At 37.2% G+C, this 14,357-nt stretch overlaps 1 protein-coding gene across 1 annotated transcript in view; it reads left to right on the forward strand.

Moving 5' to 3' along the window:
- Positions 1 to 14,357, forward strand: part of DCC (DCC netrin 1 receptor) — an 828,232-nt gene that overhangs the window by 668,859 nt on the left and 145,016 nt on the right. Inside the window, exons 19-20 of the mRNA XM_065934991.1 lie at positions 4,248 to 4,480; positions 11,340 to 11,478. Coding sequence (XP_065791063.1) covers positions 4,248 to 4,480; positions 11,340 to 11,478 — 372 coding nt within the window. The remainder of the gene's footprint in view (positions 1 to 4,247; positions 4,481 to 11,339; positions 11,479 to 14,357) is intronic.

The raw sequence follows: 14,357 nt of genomic DNA on the forward strand, positions 1-14,357 counted from the left end.
GAACCTCCAGTAAATGATGGGGTCCTGTGACTTCGGCTACCACCGACATTTATGTGAACTTTGTACAGTTTGTTTTCCAAATCCGAAAGTTTCATTCAGAAACTGTCTTGAGAGTATACAGTTGTAAACCAGATTTGCAGTTGTTATGTGATGGTTTTCACAGCATACCATCACTTTACTGATTTCCACCAAATTTCTTTTTAAACCATGGATATTATTCCAGAGTCTCCTTGAATCTTTGGCTGCTGGTTTTAACATCTGTGCTCAGTCTGAAGTGGTATGCAAAAGCTTGGGTGCCTGTCAGTATGTTAATTTATCCATGGAGACATTATATATCTTGCACTGCATTACCAGAGGGACTCTGACTCCCCAAAACGGGTAAATAATAACTATTACCCTAGAGAACATTTACTGTCAAAAGTGTTGTGTCTAAATATAGAGATATGAGGCAAATAGAGGCCAGAATGGAAACCATGAGTTAACATGGTGAACAGTGTCTGGGATTTTTGCTTCCTCTTATTCTCTTATTCTGCCAAAATTCCTTTGAGCGACAGCAACCACTTTGACTGAGCCAGTGCTTCCCATAATGCTTATTCATTAAGTCAGCTCTTTCCTGCCTAGGGTAAAGGATGGTTAAAAATGTGCTTGATATGAATTTGAGCTCATGATCAGGTCAAACAAAATTGTACCCTGATCAGTCTTTTAGAACTCATAGTTGTTTTTTTTTTTTTTTACCAAAACTAAAGACCACAAGGAAAAACATAAAGATGACCCCCCAAATCCATTTTTGAGCAGAAACTAGTTATAATAGAGATAGAGTTCAGATAACTTGAAGATAAATTGCTCAGAAAACTGTTTGAGGTGTTATTAACTTCTTTTCCCTTAACATTTGTTGTCATTCTTTAATCCTTAGCATATGGCATCCCCAGAGTGGTTTCTAGAATACCAGTGATCCATAAGACCATTTTTTTCCTGCTATGACTAATCCTAATGGATCTGAGAAATGAAATAACACTGAGAATTGAAAAGCGTATGAGGGATTTTCTGATTGAGGAAAAGTCAGTAAGGGCTTGGAGAGGATGAATAAAACCAACTCTTTCCACATCCCTGCCCAGATGAGGCAGACTTATTTTGTTGTGTTTTCACACACCACAGAGAACAAAAAACAAATAAACAGAATCAAAGGTTTAGGTTCAGCAGGAAACTATCACAGTAAGGGTGTCTTAGGGATACTTAGAAGACATTTTAGGTCTCTGAGCCTCTGCACAGTACTCCCATGAGCAGCCCTGGAAGAGATGAACATAAAGTAATAATAATAATAATAAAGCTCAGAGGCAGTAAATGCATCAGGCTGGAGTGTCCAACTATGGTGTTTTACACATGGATGTGTTCATAGATGCTGGTCCACTCTGGACCGCATCTCATTCTGAACATATCAGCATTACAACCAAGGAAAGTTTCACTAAGTCAAAAGCACAGGTTAAGAGTGTACTTGTTTTGTTGCACTTTTTTTTTTTTTTTTTTGCAATTTTATTTCATATTGTTGCAAGAATAAGACATTTTGAGCCTAGAGATGGGATGAGAACAGGCGAATAATGAGATGTATTGTTTGAATTTGTATTTTAAATTGTTTCATAAATGTCTAAATGAAGTACAATCCAGATATAAAATTGTATCAGTTTTAAAAACTTGTTTTGAGCTTTAGTATATTGACTAAAACACTTATATGTTCTTACCAAAACAACTATTAGGAATTGAATTGGTTTCTCTTTTTAGCAAAAGGTTTAAAGCTATATGTTCTGGTTTTGTCTTTTTTTCCCCCACTGTTTTGAATATCACCACTGCAAATGGTTAAGAAAAAAACCATAAACAGGGTTCTTTGGCAGCAAAATAATTTATTTAATTCAACTACTCAGTTTCTGACCTGAGAGAGAAAGATAATTAGCAATATATGTAGCATATATTTAGAGCAGTGCTTGCTACCTACTAACAAGTTCTGCTTTGTTAGAAATACTTGCTGTGCCTGTACTACCCAGTATCGCAGACACAAGGCTCATGTGGCTGTTGAACATCTGAAACTGGCTAGTGCAACACAGTAAGTGACTCTTTAACTGTATTTAGTTTTAATTAATTTAAAGTTAAATTGTCCATGTAACTATGGCTATTGCATTAGCACAACTATGGAAGAAGTGGCAAATAAAATGTCAAGCCATGCCTGGAAAAAAAAAAAATTCCTCCAAAATAAGCAAGAAAAACTTGGCCAGGGTAGAAATTTTTGAATTACATAAGTTCATAGGCATATGGATGCATTCTGGAACTGAGACTCTGAGAAACTCAACAAGAAGTTTATGAAAAACATAATTTTCTAAAAGCCAGAAATAGCAGAATTATTACTATTGCTTAAAGTAAAATCACTACTTCTGAAAACCTTATATGGGGTATCTATGAAAAACGATAAAGTTAGTATGGTTTTTCAACAAAATTAGATTAAGCAAAGAAACAACAGATAGGATAACATGAATACAAGTTGATCTACAAAGAGTTTGTGATTGAGAGTAGTCCTGCGCTGTGTGTAACATTCTTCTTTAAGTCAGCTAAGAATAGAAATAAGTCAAGTGAAGATAGCCCTGCTCTAGTTTTGCCAGAATGTTGCACTGGTGTGCCAGCCTGATGACTGATTGGGATCCTCCCAGAACCTGCAGTTGTCTTCAGCTGCCCCTTCATCATCTCATAAATCCATTCGGGTTTAAAGGAGCCCTTAATAAGAAGACACATCAAAGGAAATATGAAAAGCCTGGGCTCTGTCATTAAATTTTAAACACACATTTCTCTCTCTCTCTCTCTTTTTTTTTTGTCTTCCTTTTGTTCTCTTTTTCTTTTCAGATTTTATATTTTGCTCCAAAGACCACAGCCCAGTAAACTACTAAATAATTCATTAGAAAACAGTGATGAGTAGGAAGTAAATTCAGTGAACAAAGTGAAGTAATCATGAAAATCAACCCATAGTCTCTATACTATATTTACAAATATAAATATAATATATATAAGCTCAGTATGTTTACTGTTCCAGATACTCTATATGGTGGTAAGCCTCATCTCCCCAAATGCTATTGTATGGCCAGTCTAAGAGCTTATCTCATTTTTTGTTAATGAGAACACATGTTGTATGATTTAAAAGAAAATTTTAACAAATTTAAACACCTTTGGTAATACATATAAGGCTCAATATTGGACTCTCTCCAGTGACAAAATAAACTCCCCTGATTCTAACATCCATAGCATCAAAACAATACAAGTTTTTCTAGAGAATTTTGTGAACCCACAGACATCACTATTCAGATTCTGATTGTGTTATGGATTAAAGCATGTGTGTATCTCATTGTGAATCTCATCGGTCCATACAGAGTTCACTCTGTCTCTCTGCCCAATGATATGAAGTCTTTCCTTGGAATTTAAAATTGTAGAACAAGGAACATAGAATATAGGGATGCCATAAATAACTTACTCTGTGAGAATGTGGGTAAAATGGACAATTCTACCCTTTCTCTAGGGATTTCAATCTAACCACACCACGTGCCATGTAAAACCTAATTATCACATCATTGACCCAATGTGGACTTGGTCTGACATCGTGCAGTCATAGCCTTAAATTGCTGTGAATCTCAGGGCCCTCTGCTCATCATCCTTTGTTTGTTTGCTACTACACAATATTTATGCAGATAAAACCTAAGCAATAATAAAAGCATTAAAGATACCAAATTCAAGTTAGAGAAGGAGAAAAACAAATAAATAATATAACAGGTATCAGGTAGGCATTTATTTCTTTTGCAGGAGGAAATGAAATCCTTAGACAATCCTTAGAATCTTATTTTGATGTATCTTTCTAGTTATAAAACTGATGAATTCTATACTGGATTTTTAATGAAGTAATGTGCAACATTCCAAGAAAAAAAAAGTGGACTTTTAAAAATGTATAACAAGAAGCTACAGCCAAATTTATAGAAGCATTCTAAGGAAATAAGGAAATGATGGAAAACAATCAGTTACCTTTGTAATCTAGCAATACTGTTTCTAATGAGTTTTCCGATTGAATTAATTATAATTTTTTCTGTTCTTCTCATGTTCCCTTTCATCATTATTGCCATGCATTTAACTCATTGTGATGTGTTGCCACTGATGTTTATTTTTTTAACTCTTTCGTTTATGTATTTATTCGTTTGCTTCATCGGTCGGGTTTGTAAACCCAGATCCCACTGACCCGGTTGACTATTATCCTTTGCTTGATGACTTCCCCACCTCGGTCCCAGATGTCTCCACCCCCATGCTCCCCCCAGTAGGTGTGCAGGCTGTGGCTCTTACCCACGATGCCGTGAGGGTCAGCTGGGCAGACAACTCTGTCCCCAAGAACCAAAAGACGTCCGAAGTGCGACTTTACACTGTCCGGTGGAGGACCAGCTTTTCTGCGAACGCAAAATACAAGGTGACGTTCTAACTGATAGTATGAAGTTTAGCTTGAACTGTCATTTGTTTAATCCACTGTTTTAAACACCTCCTGGACTGCCATGAGTTATGTTGCTACAGTGACACAAAATGGAAATCAAAGCATTTTAAAAACTCAGTACCTAAAACTGGCATGGGAGTTATTGTGTCTTAGGAAACAATTCTAAGACGAGGTAGGAAAGCATCAAGAGCTGCGAAATGGTATTTGAATTCCACCAGATGTTGGGTTTGTATAAATAATGTAATTCTGTACAAGGGAATGTCATTTTCTTTGGGAAATAGCAGAGCTCTGTGTTACTTTCCTGGATAGATTTTGATGTTTTTCTTTTCATTTGGAATCTAGGTTTATACCACAGTCACGCATATTAACATTGTACACAGAGACCCATCTTATAGTGAATAGGAGAAGGAATACGTGAAGATTTTTTTATACTATCCTTAGGTGGTGAACACACCTCGAGTCATTAACATCTGTTTCCTCATTTAGCCTTGAAAGGCCCTCATGTGGTAAAGAAACTGCACGGTGCACCCTCCCCTTTCACTAATATGAATTAGACCAGCTCCCTTATCCCTGTCCTCTCATTTAGTCATCACACACACACACACACACACACACACACACACACACACACCCCAGGAGTGCCTTAGAGGTACACACTTGAGACATTGTCATCCATTCACATCTCTATCAGTCAGCCAGAGCAACTCCAACAAATATTCATTTATATACTCTAACATTACCTCCTAAGCCTACCACATTAGTATAGTGTATATGACAATATACAAATGTAGAGTAAAATGAGATCAAGTTATCGTTAAGCGCCCACCATTTACTTAGGACGGTGCTAGATCATAGAGGCCTTTTAACATCTTTTAGTTGTTACTCCAGTATTCTTGCCTGGAGAATCCCATGGACAGAGGAGCCTGGCAGGTTATAGTCCATGGGGTTGCAAATCGTTGGACATGAATGAGTGACTAACACTTTCACTTTCACATACTTAACGTTGTTACCTATAATTTTGAAATGTGTAATACACTCAGCTCCATGGAGTACTTTACAGAATTCATAATTTATTCAAGTGAAGTAATATGTGAAAACATATTTAAAATATTCACAAGATGACTGTTTAAGGTGAAAAAGAGTTAGTTGCTCAGTTGTGTCCGACTCTTTGCAACCCCATGGACTGTAGCCCACCAGGTTTCTCTGTCCACGGAATTCTGCAGGCAAGAATACTGGAGTGGGTTTCTCCAAAGAAGACATACAGATGGCTAATAAACACATGAAAAGATGCTCAACATCATTCAGTATTGAAAATGCAAATCAAAACCACAATAAGTTATCATCTCATGCCAGTCAGGATGGCTACCATCAAAAAATCTACAAATAATAAATGCTGGAGAGGGTGTGGAGAGAAGGGAACTCTCTTACACTGTAGGTGGGAATGCAAACTAGTACAGCCGCTATGGAGAACAGTGTGGAGATTCCGCAAAAAACCGGAAATAGAACTGCCACATGACCCAGCAATCCCACTCCTGGGCATACACACCCAGGAAACCAGATCTGAAAGAGACACGTGCACCCCAATGTTCATCGCAGCACTGTTTATAATAGCCAGGACATGGAAGCAAGCTAGATGCCCATCAGCAGACGAATGGATAAGGAAGCTATGGTACATGTACACCATGGAATATTACTCAGCCATTGAAAAGAATTCATTTGAATCAGTTCTAATGGGATGGATCAAACTGGAGCCCATTATACAGAGTGAAGTTAAGTCAAAAAGAGAAATGTCAATACAATATATTAATGCATATATATAGAATTTAGAAAGACGGTAACAATGACATTATATGCAAGACAGCAAAAGAGACACAGATGTAAAAACAGACTTTTGGACTCTGTGGGAGAAGGCGAGAGTGGGATGGTTTGAGAGAACAGCACTGAAACGTGTACATTATCACTGTAGAACAAATGACCAATTCGATGCGTGAAGCAGGGCACTCAAAGCCGGTGCTCTGGGACAACCCCGAGGGATGGGGTGGGGAGGGAGGTGCGGGGGGCTCAGGGTGGGGAGCACGTGTGCACCCGTGGCTGACTCATGTCCATGTATGGCAGAAACCACCACAACATTGCAAAGTAATTGCCCTACAATTAAATAAATTTTTTTTTTTTTTTAAAGAGACCCATCTTCCAAAAGGAAGTTTTGACCTCAGTTTTGACCTTTCCAAAGGGAAAGATCAGAGCTGAGTCTCAGAAGGTCACATCAGTGTCAGGAGTGGCTTTCAAATGTGCTTTCACATCCATTCTTTTTCAGGCTGAGACAGCGAGCCCCTCCAAAGATTGCCAGTGTCAAGGTGCATGATTCCAGCAGTGCGCACATTTCCTACCCTCGCCTCAGCCAGGAAGGGTCCTTCTGTCATTTGTTATACTTATGCCATTGTGATGCCTTTCCTTTCTTCTAAACACTTTTTTTCTTTAGAAAAAAAGGCATGTTCATTATTTTAAAATTTAGAAAATATAAAAATGTTCTTGGCTAAGTAAGAAATTGGCCCAGTAACTCCAAAATCATTTTGTGATTCTCAGCAGAGAATAAAAAAGTGAAGTAAAAAAAAAAAAAAAAAGAATATTGGAGTGGGTAGCCATTCCCTTCTCCGGGGAATCTTCCCGACCCAGGGATCAAATCCAGATCTCCTACATTTGCAGGCAGACTCCACCATGTCAGCCACAAGCAAAGCCCATTTAGGATGAAGAAGGTAGCTTTAAAAATAAGAGCATAAGCGGGGAGGGGAGGGCAGTCAAAATGAACAAACTTCCAGTTATAAGTACTAGGGATGTAATATACAGTATTATAAATATAATTAACACCGATTGGTGTTATATATGAAAGTTGTTACAGTAAATCCTAAGAGTTCTAATCACAAGCAAACTATATTGTTTCTCTTTATTTAATTTCGTATCTCTATGAGATGGTGGGTATTCACTAAACTTACTGTTTAGTGGTCACCACTTTATGATGTATGTAAGTCAAACCATTAACTTGTGCATCTTAAGCTTACACAGTGCTGTATGTTGATTATATCTCAATAAAACAGAAGAGAAACAAGGAGCCCAAATGTTACCCAGCAACGGAGGGAGCAGTAGTTTGACCCTGGCATTCCAGAATCTTTATACTCCCCTGTATCCCTCCTCTGCACCACTTTACTGGGTTAGCTTTCAAGGAGAATTTGGATCTCCTGATACTTTATCCAGTGCTCTTTCCACTGAACTGCCATTGTGCTTAATCCAGCCTCAAGCCAGTGTTGTTGTGGGGGGGATTAAAGTGTCCTTTGGAAATTTCTGACTCTAAAGACCCTGGAGTTAAAGCAAAATCCACCAATAATTTCATAAGTCTGCCTCTTTTTTTCTGGTAGTCATGCTAGTTCTGCTTCTAGTTTTATTCAACTTTTAAAGGGCATAAAATTCGCATTTCATAGTGAATCAGGTTTTAGTTGAAACCAAATGAAAAGCAGTTTCCTTTGCTCAGCCTCCCTGCGAGGTCAGATACTTGTAAGAACTCTCCAGCCTAGTCCAAATAGTATCATCGAAATAAGTGTCCTATCCATCTTCTTACAGTATCAGATTTAAGACACAGCAGAACCATAAATAAAGATAACATTATCAGATAAGACAATAAATGAAACAGAACACTTTTTAAAAAATCTCTTTATATACAGATTACCCAATTCTATGTTTAAAGGACTACTTTAAAAATTTTACTGTACTATGTGGATACATCCATTTCACAGAATGGCCATGGGTACCTTGCCAATGTGTGAAATGTTCTAAGGGACAATGATCTCTGCAGAATGATTTGAGCTCCAAAATTTCCAGAAGCAGTATTTTTTTTTAGTTGAATTGTTAATAGAACAGACAGAATTATTGAGCTTCGCTAAGAATACCTACAAAAGAGATCCAACCAAAAATCATCCTCTGCAAGGAAAGACTGATTTCACTTATGGGCTGAAGTATGAGAATAAAAATAATCTTGTCACTGTTTCTCTCCTCATCTCCTTCTTTGACCTAATAAGGCTTTCAAGCACTAACATTTCATCACCTTTCTCACACATACACACTCTGCACCCATACCCTGGGAAGAAGGGTTAGAGGGGGAGAGTTAGTTCACTTGGAGAGCAGGATAAATATAGACCATATCTGGTCAATCCAGAATGGACATACAATAAATTTTATAAAGAATAGGAATAGAATGGTTTGGTTTTGCATTTTGAACTTTTCACGCCCGCTATCATCTATTTACTTCATCTCACTCTCCACTATAGCTTTATAAGCTAGGCAGAGAATGCACAGTGTACAGAGGGGGAAATGCATACTTAGAGTGAAATGAGCAGGACTTACAAGCTGGCTTTGCTGCATCCTGTCCTGTTACTTAATTTGTTCAACCTCATTTTTGTCATCTATGTGATTGGGGTGTTGGCACCTACTATAAAAAGGATAAGTAAGATTCTTTACAGCTATGTATGTATGTAGAGATCTTTATGGGTAGGTTGTGCAACTTGATGAAATTCCCCATCAAACTAGAGCTGGAACTCAGATGACCTGATGGCATTATCCAGACCACGCCCCACAGGAAGACTTTCTACTTCATTTAGTCCCACATCAGGCCAGACATTCATATTTTGATTGCCCAAAACTTTATATTGACCTTCCTTATCAAATAGAGAATTTTTTATATAATTTATTGTCTACTAAAGTGATTGCTCATTTGATATTTTACATAAAATTCCTTTCAAATGCATTCACTGACTATTGATTACAGCATGGGTATTACAGGAGATACGAAGTTATGCAAGATTCAGTATCAGTACTCAAAATTCTTACAGCTCAATGGACAATTTGTCATGTGCATAAAATTCCACATATATATGTAGGTATGTGTATATATAATGACATATACAGTGCCTATATTTCACACTAGACAATGCATAAAATATTGTAGCTAACCTTTATTTAGTACCTACTCTGAACCAGATAATATGTTTTACTTTTGCACTTTAATTAGTACTGTTAAGATCAGTGCTATGGTTATTTCTATGTTATAAATGAGGAAACCGAGGCTCAGAGAGGTAGTACCTGTGTATTCTGTGTTCTGTCTCCCTCATACACACACACACACACACACCACACACACACACACACACACACACACACACAGTCATGACTTTCCAGAGTACTTCCAGGCTAATGATTTATGATGAACAGTACCTTCCATAAAGTTCCTGAGAAAATTCGATGAATTCATGGTACTTAAGATGCAAGTGTATCATTTAGGAATACAAGCAAGGACAATATTACTTGGTTGTCTCCCAAATGCCAGCCGTGTCTACGTTCAAAGAGGCAAGTTTTATTAAAGTCTGTCCTTCCTTCCTAGCCAAACTATATCTCACTGCCCCATTTCTCCCCATCTTTCTACTTCAAAGACTTAGTGGTATCATGACAGGGAAGGAGGGCAAGATTGGAAGTTATCTATCAGTAAGTCAGATACTAGCTGCCCATTTCATGTTTTTTTGATGGGGTTCCATCTTTCTGAGTCTATAAAGTATTTTTGCATTTATTTAGGGCTCACATTTTTATGACTTTTTTAAAGAGGAGCTTCTGATAAATGTTTATGAGGCCATCACTTTAATAGGATGGATGGGCACATCGTCGAAATGTTATCAGTACAGTCAAATATTTATTTGGTTTTGTAATGAAATGTAGGATTTTCATAGCTATAATCTAAGAAGGATTCATAGTAGAATAAGAAAGATATACCAGGACAGTTAGGGAGGAGATAGTTACGACATAGGTGGAGACAAAACGTTTTTCTTGATTTTTCTAGACATGGAAATACAACAAATGTAATAAACCTAAAAGTAAATGTATAACCTTGGAAGAAGATCAAGGATCAAATAGCAATCATAAATTGAAATTTATAAGAGGCATAAGTAGTTTTAAATTTCCCTTATCATATGGAAAATACACATTAACCTAGGAGATTAACCTGTTTCTTTGTTATAATTTTGATCTATTGAGTAAGCAATACAGAGAGATAATTTACTTTCTACTAAAATATACTTAACCTATTGTTTAAAAGGTAAATAATGGATTCAGAAGATGAAAAATATTAACACTAATGTAATCATTTAATATTTATCTGATTTGTTGCTCTCTTCCTGATTAACTGCTCTGATGACCATACTTCAGTCTATGTTTAATGTGATCTGTTCATAAAGAAAGAAAAACACTCAGCACAATATTACTGTTGTCCATTTTCTTTATAATAGCTATATAGACCCTGGCATCAGTAAAAGTCTGTATCATAAAGCCTTTTTAAAAAAAATCATAAGCATTAGCTATGTAAAAATTCATTTTATTACCTATGGAAAATAATCATAATAATTTATGTGAAATATATAAAACATTAAAACCTCTGAAAAAAGTTCTCAATTATTAGAAATAAATTGAAGTTCCAGTCAGTGCAGATAACCTTACAAATGGAACTGACAGAAGAAAGTGGAATTGGTGCTGTTTCTGTGGTTATTGCCTCACTTGGGAAAATTTATCAGCTATCTGCCCCTTTGAACAACATAACACCTGATTTTATCGATTATGTTTTAGATGTACAATCAGCCAGTGTAAACTGGGACAGAAAGGAAATAAAGTCAGTGCTTTGTCCTGGGTCTTCTGCTGTTTGGAAATAAATACCTTTTTTGTTGTTTTGGATCGTCTTCCTTTGTGTCTTGATTTACCAAGTTGACAGAGTTCATTTTTTTCTGTCTCTTCTTATTTCCCACTTGTGTAGTCAGAAGACACAACATCCCTGAGTTACACGGCGACGGGCCTCAAACCAAACACGATGTATGAGTTCTCCGTCATGGTCACGAAAAACAGGAGGTCCAGTACCTGGAGCATGACTGCGCATGCCACCACGTATGAGGCAGGTAGGTGAAGAAGCTTCTCCACTGGCTATTGGCCGCGGGGATTTTCTAGGTTCCGAGGAATCCGGAACGTGTGTGCACTATGATGTCTAAATTACAGTTAATCATGTATAAAATCATTCATAGTACTTTTATATCAAATACTGTTCTTCCTACTCTAGATAAGAAGAAAATGAGTCCCCGGTGGAATAAGTAATCTGGTTTTAATTTGTACACTAATTGAGGATTTCTGAATATAAGTCTGCTGTTCGATACATTGAAGTAAACGCATTTTTCTCTCTGTCCAGTGCATGTGTGTCCTTGATCAGCAGACATTGTAGATGTTTACTTTTTTGGAAAGAGATTAGATGCAAAATGAAAAATTGCATTACAGCTGTAGGCTTGTGGATGCTTACCTTATGGGCTTCCCTGGCAGCTCAGACAGTGAAAGAATCTGCCTGTGATGCAGGAGATCCCTGGGTCAGGAAGATCCCCTGGAGAAGGGAATAGCTACACACTCCAGTATTCTTGCATGGAGAATCCCGTGGACAGAGGAGCATGGTGGGTTACAGTTCGTGAGGCTGCAAAAAATCAACATGACTGAGCAACTAACACACACACACACACATACACAGTTGACTGGGAAGAAATTTCTAGGGAGTCATGTTCACTGTTTGGAAATAAGGCAACACAATGAAAAACTTTCATGCATCTTGCAATAGTTCAAATCAAGAGTGAATGCAGTTCACTATAAATTTCTCCAGTCACATTTACTGTGGGTCATAAACGTTGAGTTTATAACCTTAGCAGACTTGCAGTGCACTTGGCAATTATAGTTCACATAGATCCAACATCTGAAGGAAACAGGGTTTAACATACTTTTTAATTGCTTTCCTGGTATTATTACATCATATTTGGGGATAAACTGTACCACACATTTCCAAATGTTAAAGCATATGGCAGTAAAACTTTTATCTGAGTAAGCTGAATTTCTTTTTCCTTTTGAATTTGTCCCATAGCATGGCAGCTCTAATTTTAATTTCAGATTGCTACCCTGACTCTGAGTTCACTGGGAATATTTTTACAATTCTGGGGGCACTTCTTTCTGTAAGAAGTTTTTCCTAGTTGTTTAATTTCAACACCTTCTTCTTCTATTTTATGTGTTTACATATACAAAATCATTCTCCCAGAAATCTGCCCAGGATGCCCATGTTCTTAGCTTCTCAGGGAGAGTTATACATTGTGGGATGAATAAAAGTCATGCTCTTTCTTTTAACCTAAAAGGAGATGAAAGGAGTTCAATGTAAACCAGTAAGATATTTGGTCCTCCGTGAGTGAAAGAAAAGGAGTAGTAATTTCCTTATTCATTTTTCCCCATCATAAACATAAACGCACAGCAACATCTGACTTGATAAATGAACCCTACTGATTTCTCCTGAACTTCCTAGCCTTGTAAGGAGGTCAGTGTTGAGACCCATAGCTGAGAGAAAGATATTAACTTTTAGAAATGTGAGTGGTAGAAAGGGTGATTGTCAAAACAGATAATGATCTGGACAAAGGTGTAAATAGCCTATGGATAAGATTCGTGGGTGATGATGAGAAGCAAGAAGTAATTCGCAAGTGTCTGCACATTTTATAACTGTGAGATGAAAATGAAGTGAATGAAATAGCTCTGAAGTTTGCTTCTAATTCTGTGATAATGCAAAGACTCTATGGGGCCATATATTATGCACTTGTGCTGAAATTGCTCATAATAAGGATAATGGCAGCTGACAAATACTTGAAATGAAATGTGCTTTCTGTCCAGGTGATAAATCCTTAATTTTACTTTAGTTAATTTAGGTAAAATAAAAATAATTGGAAGGATAGCTTAAATAATGAAGTCTTGGCAAGGGATAGAAGCAGCAGCATCCCCAGGCGTTAGAGACGAGGAACTATTGAACTTACTCCCTGCAAGGTGTTACGATTACAGTGGTTTGACTCCGTGTGTTTTCCTTTCTTCTGTCAACATTCAGTTTCCCAGAAGAGAGAATCACACAGCTACAGAGAGTGAGATGGAGGCCAGGAAACTCCTATTTGATGTTGCTCCCAGCTCACGTGACAGAGAGCAGACCTTGTCCCCCAAAGGAAAAAGTCACGTGTTTCTCTAAATGAAGGAGGAGAGGGTAGCATCTGAGCAGTCCAAACACAAATGCCCAAGATGTTGGTGTGTGTTTATGTTTATGATGGGAAAAAATGAATGAAGAAATTACTACTCCTTAATTTTTAAGGGGTTAAGAATCCGCCTTACAATGCAGGCGGTGGCTGTTCCGTTACTGGTCAGGAACTAAGATCCTACATGCCAGGAGCAACTAAGCCCATGTGCCCCAACTACTGAGTCTGACGCCCCCACTCCCTGCAGAGAGTTCCTGCAGCACAACGAAAGATCCCCCATGACGCAGAGAAGATCCTGCCAGCCGCAACTAAAACCCCGTGCAGCCAAATAAAGTTAAATACACGTGTCTCTAACTAATAAAAACAAATGAAAAAAAACCCTTAAATACAATTTATAAAATAAATTTACTTTATTTATGCTTTAAATAAGTATGAGGGAACAATGTGCAGTTTGAATGATAATTCTAAACATCTAAGGCATTGATTCTAATACCAGAATCTCTATTTACTAATAGTCACGTGGCTTGAGGAAAAAGAAAACTTTTCTCAGCACCTGAAATAGATTAATCATTAGGTTTGGTTTTTTTTTTTTTTTAATAACCAGCTCTTCAGTGTATTATTTTGCTAATTTAAGCTGGAATCACTTTATATTTTTTGAATATCAACCTAGATTCAGTGAAGCAATCTAATCATCACCATTTGTTTTCTAAATAAGCATCAATTTTAATTTTAACACAGTTAAGAAAAAA

This window comes from Muntiacus reevesi, chromosome 4 (genome assembly GCF_963930625.1).
Source record: "Muntiacus reevesi chromosome 4, mMunRee1.1, whole genome shotgun sequence".
NCBI classification, from domain to species: domain Eukaryota; kingdom Metazoa; phylum Chordata; class Mammalia; order Artiodactyla; family Cervidae; genus Muntiacus; species Muntiacus reevesi.